Source organism: Scardinius erythrophthalmus (genome assembly GCF_964197995.2).
Source record: "Scardinius erythrophthalmus genome assembly, chromosome: 25".
Classification (NCBI taxonomy): domain Eukaryota; kingdom Metazoa; phylum Chordata; class Actinopteri; order Cypriniformes; family Leuciscidae; genus Scardinius; species Scardinius erythrophthalmus.
In genome coordinates, this window is record NC_138245.1 from 7,553,288 (window position 1) to 7,574,828 (window position 21,541).

General features: G+C 40.5%; 1 protein-coding gene across 6 annotated transcripts; it reads left to right on the plus strand.

Moving 5' to 3' along the window:
* Positions 1-126: 126 nt before the first annotated feature.
* Positions 127-14,306, plus strand: ushbp1 (Usher syndrome 1C binding protein 1). 6 transcript variants are annotated; one of them, XM_081358140.1, is made up of 15 exons: positions 127-297; positions 1,000-1,280; positions 2,080-2,198; positions 2,281-2,411; positions 3,429-3,592; positions 3,682-3,891; positions 4,665-4,885; positions 5,700-5,840; positions 6,065-6,132; positions 6,229-6,340; positions 7,229-7,457; positions 7,622-7,780; positions 11,081-11,178; positions 11,271-11,393; positions 12,228-14,305. In XM_081358140.1, exons 2-15 carry the CDS (start codon positions 1,272-1,274, stop codon positions 12,391-12,393), a joined length of 1,950 nt encoding a protein of 649 aa, XP_081214266.1. In that variant the 5' UTR covers positions 127-297; positions 1,000-1,271; the 3' UTR covers positions 12,394-14,305. The 6 variants fall into 6 exon arrangements, 4 of the variants coding, with proteins under 4 accessions (XP_081214266.1, XP_081214265.1, XP_081214267.1 ...); XM_081358139.1 differs by having other exon boundaries at positions 146-297; positions 2,077-2,198; XR_014029513.1 differs by lacking the exon at positions 127-297 and having other exon boundaries at positions 1,063-1,280; positions 12,228-13,159; positions 13,426-14,306.
* The last annotated feature ends 7,235 nt before the right edge of the window (positions 14,307-21,541 follow it).

A 21,541-nucleotide genomic window follows, 5' to 3' on the forward strand; every position in this document is an offset into this window, starting at 1 on the left:
ATTTTGGATGAAGAGATGTGTTGTTGTCGTTTCGTTGCACAAGTAGAATGTGAAGATTGATTGGTCAGTGTGGTATTTGTCCCGCCCCTCCTCCACTGTGATTGGACGGCTGGATAAAAAATTGACAGTGATGAGGCGAGTTGACAGTTCAACTCGAGTCGTTACTTCGGGCGACCGGTAAAAAAACGGCTACGACTCTTTTTCTCCATCAGCCTACTGTCACCAGCAGTTCAACAGCAAAAACTGAAAACTAAATATAAATCAAGACAGAGAAAACAATAAACAGAGAAGAATAAGGTACGCATGCTGATAACACTTCATAATAAACAACAATTTTATTTGTTAACATTAGTTTACTGCATTAGTTAACATGAACTAACAATGAACAATACTTCTACAGCATTAATTAATCTGTTAATGTAACATTTAATACTACATTTTTAAGATCAAAAGTTGTATCTGTTAGCAATAGTTAATGCTATGTGAACTAACCCTTTTTTATAGCCTAACATTATTGCTGTAAAGATGAATTGTTAGTTTTTTAAGTGAATGCATTAACTAATGTTAACACATGAGACCTTATTGTAAAGTTTTACCACAACTGTAAGTTACCTCAAATGTCAATTCTATCAACTGAATGTCTGAATTACAAAACAACTAATTTATTAAATTACAAATGTTAAAAACAGTTGATAGACAGTTGAAGATTAAATGCTACTCTTTATTTCTACAGCTTCAGATTCACAATTTGAATAATAATCCCTGAACTGTGAGGGTTTATCCTGAATAATTTCATTTATATAAACTTACAGCTTCTCCTATTGGCTAAATAATTTAGCATACAGAATATTGTAGTCTTCTATTTTCCTTAAAACCATGTTACCGAATAGTAGCACTGTACTGTAGTAATCAATAAAAAACTGTAGTGATCATTTAAATGAGAGGATTTCTAAATACTTTATTTATAAGCAATAAGATTTATCAAATAATCTTCTATAGAGACAGAGAGTAAAGAATAAACCAAACAGGAAAAGATCTAAAAAGACAGTGGGTGGAGACGACAATCAAGAGAAGAGATGTGTTCAGCAGAGAGCAGGTTTAGCCCTGTAAAGTGGAGAAGAAGAGTGTTTGATCAGGATGTGCTGAAGCTCACGGCGTACACACTTCACAAGCTTCACAAGCTCGGCGAGCAGAAGAGACAGAGACAGCACTGGATCACTCTTTCATTCGGGACATTCCCTAAGGACAGGACCTGAACCAAGATCAGACAAATGACACAGGTGAGTTTCTGGGACGGTGACGCGGTGTACTCTCAATCTGATCCAAAAAGCAGAAAAATAGTTTTTGTTTTTAAACACATGTTAATGCAACGTTTTAAAGTGTAAACCTTTTTTTTTTTTTATTAGTAACGATCATATTTTAATAACAGTTTAAATCATGAAATGTCATTTAATTATAGCATAGTGCTGCAAGGGAATTTAGAATAGTCACCAGTTTCAAACCAAACTCAATTCATTGGCAGAAACATCTACAGCAAAAGAGGTTCCTAAACCATATAGTTAAATGATATTTATATCTGAAATACTGAGAACAACAGTTTGAGAGCTACTTTTTCACAGTATAAGCTCCACAATGCGGGTGTAGGAAGTGCAGTTACAGGATGTGCCTGTTTCCTCCTCCTCCCCTCAGAACAAAAGGGCGCAGAAATCAACAACACCCATATTGTTTTATAGGCATCTTCATGAGTTTGTTTTGATGTACAAAGAAATCTACGTTATAGAACAATTTAGATATGTTCCAAATGAAACTATTCGGACTCTTCCTGGTTGTCATGTTAGTGGAACAATCAGAGTGAATGTTTTGAACTACTCCTGTGATACAATAGTCACTTTTAAATGTCACTGAATTTTCTTCTGAGCCCTAGCATCCTTTGTTTGCAGATGCTACTTGGATTATATTGAATGAAAGTGTTTAAATACTTATTTTAGGCCAGTTGATAGTGTCATCCCGCCTAACCCAACCTAGCTCAGTTCTTTATCTGAAGTAACATTATTTCACACAAGTGACACGTTCCAGCAGAGCTCGGACAGTCTGGTGTCAGCGGACTCTGAGCTGGCGCAGTGTGAGACGGAGGTGAGCACTTTACTGCAGATCATCTCTGAGCTCAACAGGAAGATGGACTCCCTACAAATACCACGGTAATACCCATCTCAAACAATTGCAAGCTATGTAGTTTTGCTGTAACAAGTACAGTATGTGAAAGGGTCTGTGTTCTCACAGAGAGATGAAACCGGCTGAGGGTCACGTGTGGGTCAGTGGGTGCGTCCCGCAGCAGGGCTTGAGATCTCCGGCCTGCAGCCTCACAGCGTCTGTGGAGACCAAGACCAAGAACATCTGCAGGGACTCAGAAGGCACGTTCTGTTTATGCAATGCCTCATCATCAATCACAGTAAATGCGGTGTCAGAACGGACAGCCTGCTATTTACTGGACTGTTGGTCCTGCCAGACTTTTGTTTCCAAATGCAAAACTACTTATTAAACTTTAACTTTAACATTTCCTATACGCATGCAAGTATGTTTTTCTAAAAGACTTTTATTTGGAAGGAAAAATAAAACTAAAAATCAAAAACTTCCAAAAAAAAAAACTGAATTAATTTATGAATTGTGTTCATAATGGAGTGCAAACAACTAAAATGTTATTATTATTAATAATAAATACTTTTGCTGTTTTAATTATAATAATTTGAATAAAAATAATGATCATAAAACATTCTAGGAATTTGACTGATGTTCAAAATAATTAGTGATGTTTTGCAACATTTTCTTTAGATTTTTTTGTAAGAATGAAATGGATGAATTTGGGAGAAAAACTAATACTAAATCTAGAAATCTAGGAATTGTGTTCGTAATGGAGTGCAAACATCTAAAAGTTTATTATTATACATACATTTTGAACATCATACATCATTCTATATTTTTCCTCCCAACTTCATCCATATTCATTCTTACAAAAAAACTCACCAAAAGAAAATAACACTAATACCGGTAAGCAAAAACATTAATTTCATTATTGTATTCATATTAATATTATTAATTTATATAATTGTAATATAATATTTGTATATATAATAAAATGATATAGTAATAATAACTTTCTAAAGAATAAAGTAAAAAATAATAATTTTATTCTTTTAATAATTAAATGATAATCAAAAATGCTGCTGAATTTGACTGTGAATAATTATAAATTGAGAATATTAATGTTATTAATAATAATACATTTCAACATTATTAGTGGTGTTTTGCCACATTTTCTTTTCTTTACATATTTAGAGTTTTTTGTATAACTGCCTGAATAATTTGAATATAGCAATAATTTGGAAATGTACATAAAAAGAAAAAAAAACTAAATGTGTGTTTTTCCACAGGGGGCAGCAGTGATCTTTGGAGCGAGCTGCAGAAGGTTCTCTCTGCCCTCGAGACCTCCAGCGGTCATGGGAGGAAGATGCTCAGGCTGCAAACTCAGGATTCTGAGAGAGTTCAAGCACACCATCTCTCTGCAGGCCGGGAGAGCTGGGTTCAGGCTATACAGGTGCTCATCCAGCCTCTCGCTGTAGCATACAGAATATACTCTACTGCATCTGAGCTTCCTCAGGCTCTGATCTCTGTAATCTGATCCAGGTGCTGGAGGAGATGGAGAGCGATTTGGGGATCTCATACCCCTCTGCTCTGCCCCCTGATGAGAGACGTCAGTATCAGCGGGATGTTCTCTCACTGTACAAACACAACCAAGACCTCAACACCTCCTTGAAGAGCCACCAGGAAGAGCTTATAGGAGCTGAAAGTATGCTGATTGATCTTGAGGACGAGAAAAATTGGCTGCAGGAAAAGGTTGATTGGGATATTCCCAATTTTTACATTTTGGAGCAATTAATGGTACCATTAGACATATAGTGAATATATTAAAAGTATATTAGAATTTGATTGCGTATATAATTATATTAAAATATATTTCAATATTAAAGCTACTCTGTGTAGAATTTTCTCCCATCTAGCGGTGAAATTGTTTATGACTACCAACTGAATATTACTTTCTAGCCCCTCCCATTCCGAGGGTGTTTTAACTCCTACGGTGGCCGTATTATTTCAAATCTGCCGGCAGTCGCGAGTAATCTCCCCCTTGCATTCGTCACAGCGCCACTGAGTGTAAAAACGCGAAAGGCGAAGCTTGAATTTCCAGGTTTGTCCCTCTTTGGCTAATGTATTTTCAAGATGGAGGCGCAACATGGCTTCCACCATTCGAGCGACTTGCTCGTTTGTATTCTAAATTGCAGATTATACACTTACGAGAATATTTAATTAGTTGGTTGAAGTGATTAGACATTAATGAGAACGTATCATTTTGAAAGAACAAAGTGTTTTTTGCTAAAAATCAACTTAAAATATTACACAGTGTAGCTTTAAAAGTTCATATGCCACTAAAACATTATTTTAAATTATATTAACAATGTATATCGATAGAACCTCAAAGTATTAATACACTTACTAATAAGTTAAAAAAGTCTTCAAGTAGGTAATTCGATGAAATAATGTTCATTACGTATTTTTAATTCAGTCATTTAATTGTAATTTTCTAACTTCCGCTGCCGCCGAACTTTTGGCAGTTAGTGGACCTGAAGAGGAAGTGGCTGTACGGAGTGAGTCGTTCTCCTCCTGTTAGTCCATCATTGTCCTCTAGTCGAACTTCGAGTCCTTGCTTTTCCTCTCCTCCATATCCTGGATCCCCTCTGCTGTCCCGCAAACTGCCTGGCTCCAGGCCGGACTCCCCTTCATCTCCCTGCACCGTTGATTCTGTGCTTCAGGCTGAGATCGAGAAGCTGCAGAGGTGAGAGATTAATAGCTTTATCCATCAATACTGACCTCTTGATTCCATTCCCTCCTCTCTCACCTAGATAATCTCAAAAAACATAATAAAAAAAATACATATGGGTGCAAAACAGGGCATTTAGATGGTTGTTGACTGGTTGGTGAGGTGTTCTGAGTGGCTATGCGGTTGCTAGGCTGTTCTGGATGGTTGCTAGGGTAATTTCTCACTGTCAAAAGTTAAAAGAGTAAACCCCCTCAAGTCTTTGTTGTTCTGTTCACTACATAGGGAATGTTGCCCACCTTTACTCTTAGACTATGGGATTTCTTTGCCTTTTTTATTGTCTGCGCGGCCAAAATTTTGTAAAAAGAAAGAAAAGAAAAAAAGAATTTATACACCTCTTGTCAACAAGATAAATTATTTGAGGTGTCATTCATATATATTTGTGTTTAATGTAGTGATGAAATGGAAGTAGAGACATGCATTGTGATGTACATCCAAGTGAAACAGATTATAGAAAAAGTGAAAAAGAAATCTATTGTTGAATGGATGGAGAAAGATCTTAATGCAAGCTTGCAGTCGATTTAACGAAAGTCATTATGACATTTTGATTAAGAATTACGCGGTCAAAAAACAAACAAACAAAAAATTAACATGAATGGATGCTTTTAGAAAACAGATAGAGTGAATTTTTATTTCTTGCCGCATACCAGCTTAATACTTCGAGTTAAGGTGTTGGTAAAATAGTGAGGCCTTAGTAAGCAGTGATTTTTGTATAAGTTTGAAAGGCTGGAACTGTTGAATCTCTTCTGACGGGTGTGCTTTGTTTGAGCAGGTGTCTGGAGCGACTGAAAGCCCGGAATGAGCGCCTGAACGGCGCACTGGTCAGGAGGAAAGGAGAATCAGAGCAGCTGAGCATGAGTCTTAGCCGACAGGAGGCAGACAGCTCGGCTCTACACATGGCTCTGGCATACTGGTGTGCTGCTGTCTTCACCTCTGTCTCACACTGCATGAGCTGAAAACTGCCACTGATCCAGGATCAGGGCTTAGTCACTTTGGCATATCACGATTGCTTCTAAAACTGATCCTGAAACTGATTTCTTGACTCTTTTTGATATTGTAAACCTTGACCTTTGGCCCCTAAGATTGGCACTTGTGTGTGTGTGAGTGGTATGCTGATAATGGCTTTTTGATTGACAGTGAGGAGTGTGAGGAGGCTTACAGTGACCTACTATCCCTGTGCGAGGCCAGAAAACAACAGAACGCAGGTGCGGCACACTCTTTGAATTACAGCTCATGTGACACATAAACACATTAATGTACAACCACACACACATACAAATACAGTGTTTTTTTCCTTACAGAACAAATGAGCACACCGCAGTCTGACCTATCAAAGTTAACAGACGTGAACTCGGACAAAGGCGAGCCATCCTCCAGTCCACCAGAGGGTACTGCTGAGAATAGAACAAACAGGTTGTTGCCTCATATTTACTGTTGCTCGACATATGCGAAATGCAATGAGAATCAGCAAAACAAAAAATTTAACTGGAAGGACTTGAGATGGTAAAGAGACATTCCTATGCAAAAAATGCTTTGGTGATCACTGACACACCAATTTGCAGTGCTGACCAATAGCAAGCATCTTGGTTCGGCTCTGACCTCTGTGTGGGCGTTTCAGAGAGACATGTAGTAGCACGTTGATCTGTCAGACGTGGCTCTTTCATGCATAGAACTCTCCTCATGTGTTTGGAATTTGCACAATAATGCATTTAAAAGTTAATGACCAAATGTATCATTACAAAAGTTCACAATGCTGTTGCAGATTAAATATAATGTGGATAACATTGAATAAATATCTTTTAATCAGGTTAGATATTGATAATTAATCACACAAACCCCTGTATTTAAACCTCTCTAACGAAACCGTCAGACTCGCACATCCGCCATGTTTGTAGTTTAACACTTTTTGTTCCTGTATGTAGTTTTAATCGAATCCTCATCCAACACGCAATGGGTTGTGGGCAATATCAGCCGTTAGAGTGTGCACGGATCTGCACTTCGAATTTCTTACCGGAAAAAGTAGACTATCCGGGTATCTTTGGAATACTCAGTTCAACATACTATGATTTGGGACACACTAATTCTAATTTTGAATACTAATTGAGATGCAATGATAGTTTTTTTACACTTGACTTTAAGCTTATTTTAAAAATTCCAAAAGTTATTTTATAATACCTCTGTTTCTATAGTGCAATACATTGATAAAAAACTTGGTAATCCATTTGTCTGATAATGAAACAGACGTCATCTTAGTTCTGAAAAGCCTCTCTCTCTCTCTCTCTCTTTTTCTGTACACTCCAGCTTATCGGGGCAGGAGTTTGAGGGCAAGGCTGGTGTAATTCTCCAGAGGATCGCCAGGCTGAAGCAGGACAGGGCCACAATGTGTATCCCGCAGCAGGGCAAAGCAGGAGAGGGCAAGATCAGTCCCGACACTGGCACGCTTGCAGGGGTCAGAGGTCGCACCAGTTCACTTTCCAAAAACACCAAAGAAGAGAAAGCGGTTCTACTGTATGAGCTGATGACAGTCAGGGTGGGCAATTTTGAAAAGTTCACCCCTACTTCCTATATTCAGAACAAGTTTTATACTTAATATACTTTATATATATGTTATGAGTGTGATGCAATGCAGTTTTATCATATTTACTTTACAGTTGAAATGTACAGTTTCTCGTAACTTGATTTAATTTTACGCAGGAGGAGATGTCAGAGATGCGTGGGAATCTTCGGCTTCTGGAAAAAGAGAGACGGTGTTTGGACCTGGCGCTGATGGTCCAGAGTGCCCAAGATTCTGCTGGTGCTCTGATCCTGGACAGTCTGCGAGATGAGCTGGGGGAGAGGAGAGCCACCCAGCAGGTGCTATGAAATGTGTGACCTCATATGAGAAATAATGTGAATGACCTAAAAGCTTATTTTTCTTTAATAGCCTGCAAAATGTGATATCTTCACCTCTGACTGTTTAGGACAGTGGTGTTCAGTCCTTCTCCTGGAGGGCCACTTTCCTGCAGAGTTTAGCTTCAACACTCCTGCCTGGAAGTTTCCAGTGATCCTGAAGACCTCGATTAGCATGTCCAGGTGTGTTTAATTAGGGCTAGGGCTAAATTCTGCTGGAAGGTGACTCCCAGGTGCAAGACACCACTGGTTTATGTTTGCATGGTCTCAAAATGCCATATCTTCTGGGTAATATATTCAGCTTAAGCTTAAAGTGCCCCTATTATGCTTTTTCGAATATTACTTTTTATGCAGTTTGTAATAAAAGAGTTGCAAAATTTTAAAGATCAAAATGCAAGACAAATAAACCTATTGTCTCCTAAAAGAAAGAATCGATTCTGAACCGTTGAAACGAGTCATCAGTAATTCCAGTCTCACTTCCAGTGTTACATACGTACATAACAATGTAACATTTACATAATGCCAGCCTATGGTCTTCATTGGCTGCCCGTCAACAATGTCTACTTTGATCTGCCCTCAAACAATGTAGTTGTAGCTGAAATTAGAAGAGTTTGGTTTGTGATGTTGACATGTCGAGAAACCGCTGCTTTTACTGCTGTGAATCCACTTTGCATGCACTTCAAAAAGATGAGGACCCAAACTGGAATTTATACATAAAAAGCAATGCCAATGTTCGTATCACTGTATATCAAGCGCTGAAGCCTCCAGAGCTGAAATGTAGAAATGGTAATAGATGTGTATATGTATATTATGAGTGATAATAATATACCTTGAACTTGATTGCATATAAACCTATTGTAGGTGACTTCCGAAACAAAATTAGGAACCTTTAAAATAGCTTAATAGGGTCACTTTAATACTTCAGCCCCTCTGTCACTGAAATATTGACCAGGGTGGCCGCGGGTCCTTAAAAAGTCTTAAATAACGTTTTCCTAATAAAAGGCCTTAAAAAGTATTAAAATGTCTTAAATTCAGATTCGATAGGTCTTAAATATTTCTGGTCACGTTACCGCAAAAATTTCTCCAGTCTGACGGACCTAATGTCCGTCAAATAACCAGTGAAGCATCGAATCGCCAGATTGATTCAGATTTTATTACAAAAACAGCTATTGATAATGATAATGTTGGCCTTTTCTGGTAACACTGTTGAGGCTCGCGCTGCTTGTCTCTGTGTCTGTGATCGATTTTATAGGAAGAAATCAAAACAAATGAGCATAACGGCAAACATAAAGAAACATACTGAGGTAAAAATTCAAAATGTTTGTCATAGTTAACAACAAATAACTATGGGAATCACCGAAAACGTTAGAATGATTCTGTTTTATTTATTACCTAATGTACTGATGGTAACAATGTTGCACTGTTGTGGCTCGCGCAGTTATTTATAACATATTATAGTTAAGAAACTATAGCCTAGGCTACACGCGACCAGAGAGCTGTTTTCCTGAATGCCATCAAGATTGAAACCGAGACAAATAGTTCAAATTAAGTCACTTACATTTTAGACGCAATGACTGTTTTTGTTCTGTTTCTGCAGCGAAAATAGTTCAAAACAAAGATCACGGCAGAACCATTGCGCATCTCACAGCTTGTTGCAGCAGCATTACTGAATGATTCAGCGTTTTGAACGAATCGTTTGAATGAATGACTCAATGACTCGCTCATTAAGACGGTCGCCTGCCGCCTCCTACTGGCGGTTTAGTTTCATAAAGTATCATTCTTTTCAACATTCCTTATTTGTATATTCAAAAATATTTAAAATAATCTCATTTAATACAGTTATAATTTTTCAATATAAATTATTTAATTTGATAGGTAACAGCCTAGTGTCTTATTATTTTAATTGAATATATTGATCAAATTTAAGAATTTGAAATGAAAGAGAGAGCATGCCCCCGGACCCCCCAAGAGGTACCAAGCTCCACCCACAAAAATAATGTGGGAAACACATTAGGCTATATGATGATAAAAAAAACAAATTTAATTACCTTATTATTAAAATACATTATTACAATTTTACCACCTCCACCTCATTTTGAGCCAGGAAAAGCCCTGAGTAACATAACATGACAGGAGCTATTTTGCTGAATATTCTCACGATTGCAAATGTTACATTGATTTTAGTTCAATAAACAAGTAGTGAATATTAAATTATTTCAATTACTTAGGTTAAATATTACATATTCGCATGTAATATAATGTGTATTTCTATCACAGGTTTGGTCTTAAATTTAATTCAAAGTGGCATTAAAAAGGTCTTAAAAAGTCTTAAATTTAACTTGTTTATATCTGTAGACACCCTGATTTGACGTTTGTTCTTACAATTAGGAATCTGTAGAGTTTATTTGTCAATAGAAGGTTAGTCCAGCTGATCTAGGGCCCTGTTTACACCTGGTATTAAGATGCGTTTTGGTCGTTCGGATCACAAGTAGACGAGGGAGACTCATACCTATTTACACCTGGTGTTTTAATCTCTTTTAGTCTCTTTTGTCCACTTTCAACCACTTCTGCCCTGATTACTTCAAAGGGAGGCAGGGTCTATGGGTGGGTAAATGTGTGTGTTTTTTCCGATCTTTCGATCTAATGGACAAAATAAGCTCGCACAATTTAAATTTGAACAGGCCTGAAGATGACGGAAAAACTGAGAATGTAAACGGAGAGCAGCAGCTTTCGTTTCTGCTCTGACAGCCGTAAGACCAACGCAGTGAGTGTGTGTTAGAAATCAGGAATGGTGAGAGAACATTGTGCTTGGGATGTTTTTCATCTTCAAACTAGACTTGGGTCAGTTTAAATCCCATCTGCCTAGTGCGCGTCCCATAATGTTTATGCATTAGGTCAGTAAGCGGAGAGTAGACGCTCTTTTGTGGCTGTTTGAACATATTCGACCACATGAGCGTCTACACTACGAAAGCAATACGGTCGAATGCGTTTTCGACTACCTCTGGAAGTGGATGAAAGTTGAAAAGCTCAAGACGTTTTAGATCCCGTACACACCAATTTTTCGCATCATCCACTTGTGATCCGATCGACCAAAAGGCATCTTAATACCAGGTGTAAACAGAGCCTAGGTGAGTATGTACAAACTGGTTTGTTAACTACCATTTCATGTATTCAACTATCAGATGCTTCATCTCTTAGAAATTCAATAAAAAAAAAAAATGCTTCAAAAACATTGAAAAGTGACATACCTGGTCTCGGTTGTAGAGAATTGCTGAAAATCTGTCAAATATAGAAGTTGAAGGGGGAATTCCTGGTCCTCGCAACCACTCTATTCTAAGAGAACTGCAAGCAGCATTGCAAAGGTGGGAAAAAACATCAAAACACATATAAACTCATACAGTTCATGAAAAAAGACACATTACTTAACCTGTGGATGCTCTACTTCCTGTTGCAGGGAGCAATCACTGAAGAAGAGAGTGGCGGCTTTACGTGAGTCGCTGGACTCAGCGGTCACAGACAGCACCACTCAGAGGAGGGTCAACAGAGAGGAGATTTCACGTCTCTCCCGCTACTACAAGTAACCCAAAACCACATGAACTATACATCACAACACTATCATTAGCATAATAACTAAAGTATCTGAACTCACATGATTGTCATCGCAACAATTGATATAGTCACATAGTCACCCAGTTTATAACAAGAAGGTCTAATATACCTAGAGCAGGGGTCTCAGACCCTGTTACTGGAGAGCTACCATCCTGCAGATTTCAGCTCCAACCCCAGTCAAACACACCTGAACCAGATAATCAGGTGTGTTGGAGCAGGGTGGAACTGAAGTCTGCGAAAAGGTAGCCCTCCAGGAGCTGACCTGGAGAAAGCTATCCGTTAAAGCTATCTGACAGTCCTACTCCTTTCGCTAACAACTATCCTGACATATATAATATATAGCAGAGGCAAGCTGGTAAGAGATGTGCAGGTAAGTCTCACTCGCATGGCCTCAAGAGGCACACTAGCAACTGATGCTAGTGGCTGTGGACTTCAGTGTTAGTGCATCCAATTCCCCTGCCAGTTGATGCAGATTTGAATCTCATTTTGAATGGGGTAAGAACAACAAGTTGCATTGGTGCCGTGACCCAGGTGGGAGTGGAGTTTTTTGGGATGAGTGTCAGTGTAGCAGAGGTAACTGGTAAAAGCTGTGATAGTAAACCCTCACTCTCCTGGTCTCAAGAGGTGCACTAGCATCCTTGTCAGCGTCCACGACTCCCACACCAGTTGACGCTGATGCCGCTCAGAGTAGTGCGAGCAGTTATCTGTGTCAAGTTAGCGTTAACATTATCTGTGTACAGCTAAATGTCAACCACACATGTATGTGAATGCTAGGATCAATCACAAACATTTTTTTCAACAGTAAAGTCTCAAGCACTTACAGAAGTTCACGAAAAAAGCACCAGGAGCAGCTGTGGCGACTGGAGAAGCAAATTGCAGTTATGAACGAACGTCACGCTACCAAGGAGGCTGAGCTAAGTGCCACACTGGAAGCTATGAAGTGGAGGAGAGAGGAGACCATACTCTAAAGGACTCTACAGCACAGTTCTCAGCGTCTTAGCGTAATTTTATTGACAAATATTTCCGAAGGCTAATGTCTAGTGGAATTTGAGTAAGAGGTTGGGTAATGATTGACTCAGAAATACTGAGCATATAAGGCAATGAACTCCAAAAAACTAAATTGCCACTAAAGTTGTTGCCAAGGGTGTGCCATTTGGCACTTTAAAGGTTAAGCTTTTGCTGAGATATTATGTATAATTTGGTAGTAAAATGTAACACCTTGCACATTTTATTGGTGCATGATGAGTATGTGCATTTTGTAAAACATTTGCAACAACTTTTTATCACTCAATTAGAACCACCCAGGCTCCAGACTAACATTTGAGAGCAGTAGCTCTGGTGCCACTAAGTTCTACAGATGGTTGTACTGGCACCAGCACCTTATTTGGTGGCGCTGGGGGGATTTTTAATCATAAAGATAATTGAATCATATCGCTATTGTTTTGCATTAATAAGTGCATTTACTTATAATATTACATGTTTATTGATTGGAAATTGAACAGTAAAGCACTGAGTTTGAATTGAAATGCAGATAAAACTGATATTAACAACAGTAACATGCAAAACAAAAATTTTATAGGGAAAAATGTTAATATTCTCTTTTTGTACCATTGTTGTACTATAGCATCATACTGAACTGACCGACAGCATAAGGGATTATAAAAGGAGCGCTCTTTACTTTCTTTCTGATTCAGTTACAATTTGAAGAAAAGTTTTTGTTTTTCATGAGACTTTGCGACTTTTCCTACTTTTCCATATCCGAAATCGCCCCCTATACCCTCAAATAGGGCATTATTTGATGGGACTGCCATTTGTAGTGGTGTCCGAAACCAGTGGATGTTATTGAGTGCACTCATTCTATCCCACACTGCACCGCGATAACGAGTGTACAGCCGATGTACGCTCTACGGCTGTCCGAAATTCGCTCACTTGTTTTCATTCACTCTTTCAAGTGAACAGGATTAGTGGACTAACGTATTGAATAGTGATTGAGGGTTTAGGGGCGATTTCGGATTTAGCTACTGTATTAGGGAGTGGAAATGGCTAACAAGTCAATAAGTGCTCCTCTGCCGCCATCTACTGGTTATAGTCATTCTATCACATTAAAAATAACATTCAAATTGTTTATTATTTAGAGCTTTGAAGTGGTGGAAAAAGTGTAAAGCACTTGAAAGTCATTGAAAATGGCTTGAATTTCACTCTTAAAAGGTTGTACGAAGCCTGAGATGAGTAATGTAAAAACATTAGGCTAGATTATTTCTGGCACAATACCATGGTTACAGTTAGCGTTACTACATTAAATCCATGGTTCCTTGAAAAGCCTTCTTTAACTTGTCCATTCATGGCACAATGTTTCTCTTGGTTTCCATATGTAAGCGCTGTTTGATCTGAAATCATATCTGTGGTTTATAACAGAGAATTCTTTGCCAGATTTGATTGCTTCTCACTAAATTTTGCAGCTATGTTATTAATACGGCGGTGAATTCAAAGTCTTTCTAAACTAATCTCTCAACGCTGTCAAAATTTAGTCACACCAGCAGGAAAAAAACAAAAAGCGACCATTTGGTTGCAATCTGGAGTCCTGCCACCATAACTACTAAATTGTGTCGCCTGTTACGTACGCAAAGTACTGAAAATCAATGTGTAAATAAAGGTCTGTAAATCTTTACTTGCATTTGTATACCACTACGCTGAAAGTGTGTCCCATCAGGTAATCAAAAGTCATTGGGACAGGCTTTTTCTGGGCCATTGGTATAACTGAGCTCATGTGAGTGTACATGTGAGTATTATTCATTTCTTTATGTGTACGACTATGTGTCTGTAAAAAATTGCAAGTGCATTTTGTTTATCATTTAAATTTATTAAAGTTTTTGACTGTTTAAAAACCACTGTGAACTGGTAATTTTCTGTATAAAAGCAGACAACAACACCAACAATAGGTGTATGCACATTAGAAAAATACTGTCAGCTTTGTTCATCTAACAAGTCACAATTGCACTGACTGAGATCGCTATGCAAACGCTTTAACTCTGACTCCCTCTCGTGTGAGACCTTTCCCTCTTTACGATCAAAGCAGCTGCATAATCATTTTCATTTAAAAGCATTTTTCTTTGTGAGTCTCAGAAAAACAGATCACAGAAAATGGGTCAGTGTATGTCAGAAGTGGAGTGACTTTCCCAGCGCGGATCACTCTTCCTGTGAAGATTCGGCCTCACGATCGCTCTCACAGAAGAAACGGGGGGAAGGGAGGGACACACAATAGAGAGAGAGGTCAGAGGAGCCTGACTCGCACAATTGTCTTTGCTTTTCACTGATCCACGTCTTTCAGTGCTGCCTGGGCCAGCTGACTGCAGCTGTGGCAAAGGTTGAGTGTCACACCCCCAGGGTTAAAGGATTTGCTCTCTGTTGTAGGAGCTGGTGAATAAAGGGGGTCATGAGGTCACGTTAAACACAGACTCTGTCCTGAACACGCCTGCTAGGGAAGATCTGAGTTTTAGGGATCATTTGGATAAAGATAATGATTATGTCTCTGATAGCTCTGTGCTGAATAAGCTGCTCACTTCAGCTCTGAAGTGATGTGGAAAAACGTCATACTGAATGATGAGATAATCATTCTTGTTTCTTCACAACCATAAATAAATTTGTGGGTGATGATAAAATGTGTGAAAAAAACCTCTCTAGACTTGCACTAAAGGAATGACCCGAGGTATGTACAGTCCAGAATCTCATTGAGACTTTGATCTAGAACCAGGTGTAGTTGAGACCAGACCCTCCAAGAAACAGACCCAGACCAAAACTAAACCTCTCCAGATCCAGCCCCCAAGTATAATTTTTTGTCCTAACTGTTTACATTCACTTATAATGTAACGTATCGGTTACTGACATAACCTCGGTTCCCTGAGATAAGGGAACGAGTATTACGTACCTTTTATAAAATTACGCATTGCTACTGCACAGCCATAACAGTGCTGAGGCTTACCCGCACGCTATTGGCTGGTCAGTGGGAACTACACAAACCAATGGCAGAGCGGCGTAACTGTGTGAACCAGTCGGTGCGAATACGATTTTGCCATGGATTCAGGTTTAATCGAAGCGACGAATCGCCAAGTCGTGTGCGCCATAGCACGGCTGTATACGCAATACTCGTTCCCTTATCTCAGGGAAACGAGGTTACCCCAGTAACCGATATGCTCCCTTTCGAACGGTCAGTCAATTGCATAGCTATATGCTATGTGGAACCAATATAATCACGCCGTGCTATGATAAGCACAACGTCTCAAGTTGGATGCCCAAGGGCCCTAATATAAGGGGTCGGCCTCACTCACACAGAGGGACATGCACCTGCAGTGCAGGGATTCCAAGTCATAAAGACAGCTGGCCAAAGGCCTAATTTAGTTATGAAGGGCCGGGCTCGCATAACTCCACTGGACCATGCCTAGGAGGAGGCCATGCCTCTCGTGGAGTAAGCTGTAATGCCTATGGGGCATTGCAGGCCCATAGTAGCATATGCCAGAGCGATAGCGTCAACCAGCCATCTGGACAATCTCTGCTTCGTGACCGGAAGCCCTTTGGTGCGGCCACCGAAGCTCACAAAGAGCTGCTCTGACTGTCTGTACTGAGCGGAGCACTCAACATAGCACTTTGGGCACATAACCGTGTATTTGTTTGAGGATGACTTTAGAGTCAGCCGGGCCAAACTCCAGACAGGAAGTGATGACAGAGAGCGCTTGAAGGTCCCCCACTCACTTAACTGGTGCTAAAGCTAACAGTTGTGCAGTTTTGAGCGAGAGCAGTTTCAATTCGGCCGTCTGTAGCGGCTCGAATGGAGGTCCCTTAAGAGCCCGAAAGACCGTGGATAGATCCCAGGAGGGCACCGTAGGGGAGGATTGAGTCTTCTAGCTTCCCTCAGGAAGCAGACAATCATGTTGCTCCTCCCAACTGACTGGCCAGCCACCGGCGCATGAGAGGCTGCGATGGCTGCCACATAAACCTTGAGCGTGGATGGAGTACGGCCTGCATCCAGCAGCTCTTGGAGAAAAGAAAGTATCAGTGATACTTCACACGAGACTGGGTCCTGGTTCCTGGCTGAGCACCAGTCAGAGAACACAGACCACTTCAGAGCGTAGAGGCGTCTCGTAGACGGAGCTCTTGCCTCGCTGATTGTGTTTAGGACACCTGCTGGGAGGTCCGTAAACTCCCGTCGAGGGGCCATACGTTGAGGGCCCACAGTTTGGGACGGGGGTGCTAAATCGTCCTGTTCGCCTGAGAAAGGAGGTCTTTCCTCAGGGGTATCGGCCATGGGGCTGCTGTGAGCAGCTGAATCAACTCGGGGAACCAAGGTTGGGTCCGCCAGAGAGGGGCCACGAGTAGGACTGAATGTCCGCCCTCCCTGATCCTTTTTATGACCTGAGGGAGGAGCGAGACCAGAGGAAAAGCGTAAAGGGGAAGGCTGGGCCAGTTGTGGGCCAGTGCCTCCCTGCTCTTTGAGAAATATATCGGACAATGACAGTTGTCTTTGGAGGCGAAGAGGTCTACCTCTGCGAGATCATTCGAGATCATTTGAACCGTTGATGGATGGTCCATTCTCCTGGGGACACGTTGCCCCGGGACAGCATATCTGCTCCCTGGTTCAGTCTGCCCGGCATGTGTGTCACTCTCAGCGAGCGCAGGTTGCCTTGTGCTCATAAGTGGAGACTCCTGGCCAGTTTGTACAGCCGTCTCGACTTGAGCCCACCTTGGCGGTTTATATAGGACACAACTGTCGTGTTGTCCGTTCGGACCAGGACATGGTGAAATTTTAGATGTGGTAAGAAGGTTTTGAGGACCAGCAAAACCGCCAGCATTTCTAGGCAGTTGATATGCAGCCACGCCTCCGTACTTGTCCAAGAGCCGGAGGCCGGTTCGCCCTTGCACAGAGCACCCCATCCTGTGTTGTAGGCATCCGTGGTGACAACCATCCGTCTCGAGACCATTACCAAGCTTACCCCTGACTCGAAGAGACTGGGACTAGACCAGGGCTCTGATGCAGCCGTGGCGCCACGCTTGGGGGGGAATGGGCCCACTTTGAACAGGTGGGTCCGTCAAAGTCACTCGACACTGGGCCCGGGGAGTCACTCGTCTGACAGCCACGCCCTCATTTGGGCCGAGTCTAAAACAGCACCCAGGAAGGAAATCCTCTTCCTTGGAAGCAGAGAGCTCTTGGCTGTATTTATTCTGAGTCCTAGACATTTTAAATGGCAGAGGAGCACAGATCTGTGATGGTTCAGTTCCTCCTTCGACCGGGCCAGAATGAGCCAGTCGTCGAGGTAGTGTATTCCCATTTGTCTTAAAGGGGAAAGCGCTGCATCCATGTACTTCTCACCCTTTTTCCAATAAGCTCATCACTTCGGCGCGGAGGCATGTTGCTTTTTCACCGAAGTGTGGATTATGCCCGCAAAGTGTTTATAACCCATCGTGACACACCAGGGATGGCTTTCCAAGCCTCAGCCTGGTTGGCTAAGGGTGGCGGCGCTGTCGACCCTCGTGTGGTGTGGAAGAGGAAAAATGCTCTTTAACCGAGCACAGGGGAAAAACAGCGCAACAGCTTGCTCGAGATCGCTGGCGGGAGAGCGTGCTGAATCAGGCTGGCCGCTGGCTCGCTCTCTGTTCCGCTACAGGCTCCTCAAGACACGGCGAAGAAGGCGTAGGCTTCGTAGTTCGCCAGTGAAGAACAGGATTCGTTGCTGAAGGAGATTTATTCTGAATCCATGGCTAAATCTAGCGTCTTTTATAGGCAGATGCCCCGCCCCTTCTGGCGGGCTCTGCGCTCAGCACAGCGGGCTTCGTACCGATTGGTTCGCACAGTTACGCCGCTCTGCCATTGGTTCGTGCAGTTCTTACTGACCAGCCAATAGCGTGCGAGTAAGCCTCAGCACTGTTATGGCTGTGCAGTAGCACTGCGTTATTTTATAAAGGGCTTCAGTATTCAGAGAAAAGGAGTTCTCCCATAGCGTATGGCTAGGCAATACGACTGACCATTCGAATATCAGTTTCAATCAGTTTCAAATACTTGTCCCAAAGTATACATTGCTTGCATCCCATCTGTTAACAGATATTAGCCAGTCTACTAATACTTTAATGAGAGTTTGTTGACATGTAGTTGCAAAGTCACTTATAGTTAGTAGAATGTCTAAAGTGGACCATCGAAATGAAGTGTTACCCATATTTTAAAATAAGACTAAAAATTTGGCACACTATTTATTTATTAGTTATTCATAACTAATTCACATCCATACAGACGTCATACAACGCAGGAACTTCAAATACGATAATCTATCATGAAGAGCATGTCACACAAATCCAGCAGCATCTGTGTCGTGTAAAGTGTTTTAAGAGCTTAGGGATGTTCCGATCCCTGGGAAAAAACTCACAAAAACAAGAGCTGTCAATCACAGCACGGGGGATGGGTTATTAGGACCCCACCCCCGCTTCGAAAGCACACACGCACACACAGCAGGCTCTGACCCACAGGGTTAAGGTCACCTCATTTACCCCAAACATCATGTCACATTTAAATGCGCTTCCCCCTTAACAGCATGAGCGGATTGTGGCTGGCCGATGCTCTTTTTCTCACAGATGTCAATGCTCTCTTTTTCCTCTTACACTGTTTTCCTCTCATTTCCTCTGGCCCTCCCTTTCTTCACTCTTAACCTCTCACACTCAGTACTTAGCAGTAAAGCATACTGCTATTCAGATCAAAAAAGAGGTTTGACCCTGATCAAATGAGTGAATGTTTTTCTGTTCTCTCTTTTTCTCTTTCTTTTATTTCAGATGTCCTACAGACTATTAAAGCGTGGATAAATTAATAAAAACACCTACTCACATTCCTTCCAAACTGAACTAATGGAACTGAAATGGAGATATTTAGCAAAATGTCCAAACTGATCTTTTCAGTAGGTATACAAAAGTGAATAGGGAGCACTGACTTTTTAAACAATAATGGCTTGTATGGCTTCAAAAGACTATAATAGTGTTTTTTATTATCTTGGCAGTGTTTAGGTGAACTAACCCTTCAAATAATAACATACTGTATCATTGCTAGATTGGATACATTGAAGTCTCCATGCACAACCCTAACTGACCCAAAACCACTACACCACACAAACACTGACCTCACATAAAACCCTAACTCTGTTTTCTAGTAAGAGACGGATTAAGAGAGTAAGAATCTTAGAGGTGAAAGCAGGCAGCATGGGCCTGAAGGGAGCATGTTTGTAATCCCTTTACCCAATAAGATGTCTTCATTGAGCGTATTAGAGCCCATTGAATAATCCCAGTTGACCCTTTTTTCTTTCCCTCCTTCTTGCTCCATCCCTTGTTTTCCCTGTCTCAGCTGCAAAATGGTAGTTTTGTATTTTTAGTGCAATTTATTTACTTTTGCTAATCATTACAGTTAAAAATGTTTAATATTGCAGTGACAAATTTAATGCAATCAATCGCAAAAAAACAAACAAAAATTACAGTGGCTGAGAGAGCTCAACACGCTGCAACTGAAGAAAGCGCATAAGAATAGAAGAAAACACCAGTAAATTAAGAAACATCTTCATCAGTTTGCCAACACATGTGCTGCAAATACTCACAACACAACCAAATACAGAAACGCGCTACAAATACTCACAACTCAACCTTCTTTCTGTATGTGGTTGCGTTGTGAGTATTTGCAGAGAATGTGTTGTCAAACTGTCGATGGTTTCTTAGTTTCCTATTTTTTTTCTATTTGCATGTCTTTTCTTCAGTTGCAGTGTGTTGAGCTCTCTCTCTCTCTCTCTCTCTCTCTACTAGTTTTGAAAAGTTAACTACACAAAAGCTGCAGAAATGTAGAGAATAAAGTAAAATAATTGATTTTATTTTAAATTAATAAAATTTTGTAAATAAATAAAATTTATTTTTTGTAATTTATTTTCTCTACATTTTATTCAAATTGGTTTACACAATTTAATTTTTTTTGTTCAAAATGTAGTATATGCCTTTACTTGTGCTAACGTTAAGTGCTTGACAAGGTGATACTTTTATAGATTTTATAGGAACATAATCAAGTATTATTTTAATTATTCCACCTTTGTTTAGAGGAACACTTGACTAAATAATTAGTTGGTGCAACACATCTTTAAAAACCTTGTAATCAATACTGAGGTCAACTTATTTGAATAACAATTGCTCAAGTGTGACTTTCCCACCGAATGAGGGCAGTTTTCTCTGTTTTTCTCAGGGTGGAGGATGTTGATTCTTGGCCCTGCCGTGCTCCGCTGTGGCCCTAGCAGATGTTCCTGTACGGCCTGCTGCGGCGTGCTGGTCAGTGTCGGACGCTCAGTCTCTCTGTTAAGGTCAAAGGTTCCACAACATCGGGAGACAGACCTCTCGTTTGGGTCAGAGAGCACCATGACGCTAATAGATGCTGAGTTCAGTGTGTGTTTGTGTGTTGCCCGGGCAAATGGTTTTACACCTATGAAATGGTTAAAGTTTAAACCCACTTACCACATTCCTCAACACCTGAACCAAGAGCTCAGACTGTCTGGGCTATTAATGTTGTAAGGCCACAGCATCGTTGAAACTAAGCTTTTCCCTGAAAAATCTGATAAGAATAAAACCTTTGTAAACGCCAATACTATAATACAGATGATAAAAGGAAAGAATTAAGGGCAGAATAAAATTTATGAAAATTCTGAAATTATGACTGGATGTTCCAATGTGTGCGCATACTAGGTACTAGGTAAATGATCTATGATAATCTGAGATATATATTGCCTTTGTTGAAAAGAGAGACTCCAGGAGAGGCTGTATTACGGATCAAAGACCAACAATTCAGCCCCAGAAACCTGGAAACACAGAGTGAAAAAAAAAAACACAGCAAAGCAAGCAAAGAGAGCAGAGAACAAATGGCTCAAAAGGTGCCATTTGAAATTTGTTGGATGCAAATTTTTAAATGATTAAAAAGAATAAACATGACTTGGAAAATAACAAAATAGCATCAATACAAAGAAATAGTATCAATTTGTATTAGAATATACTGTATCACAAAGAAGTCATTTAAGAGTGTCAAAGATAAAGAAAATAAAGAAAAAAAGGTGAAAATATTGA

Bases quoted from the DNA above. Each gene is read 5' to 3' on its own strand.
- ushbp1 (XM_081358139.1), top strand. The intron at 4,886-5,699 runs GTGAGAGATTAA...TTGTTTGAGCAG, and splicing joins GAGATCGAGAAGCTGCAGAG to GTGTCTGGAGCGACTGAAAG. The intron at 5,841-6,064 runs GTGTGCTGCTGT...TTTGATTGACAG, and splicing joins CACATGGCTCTGGCATACTG to TGAGGAGTGTGAGGAGGCTT.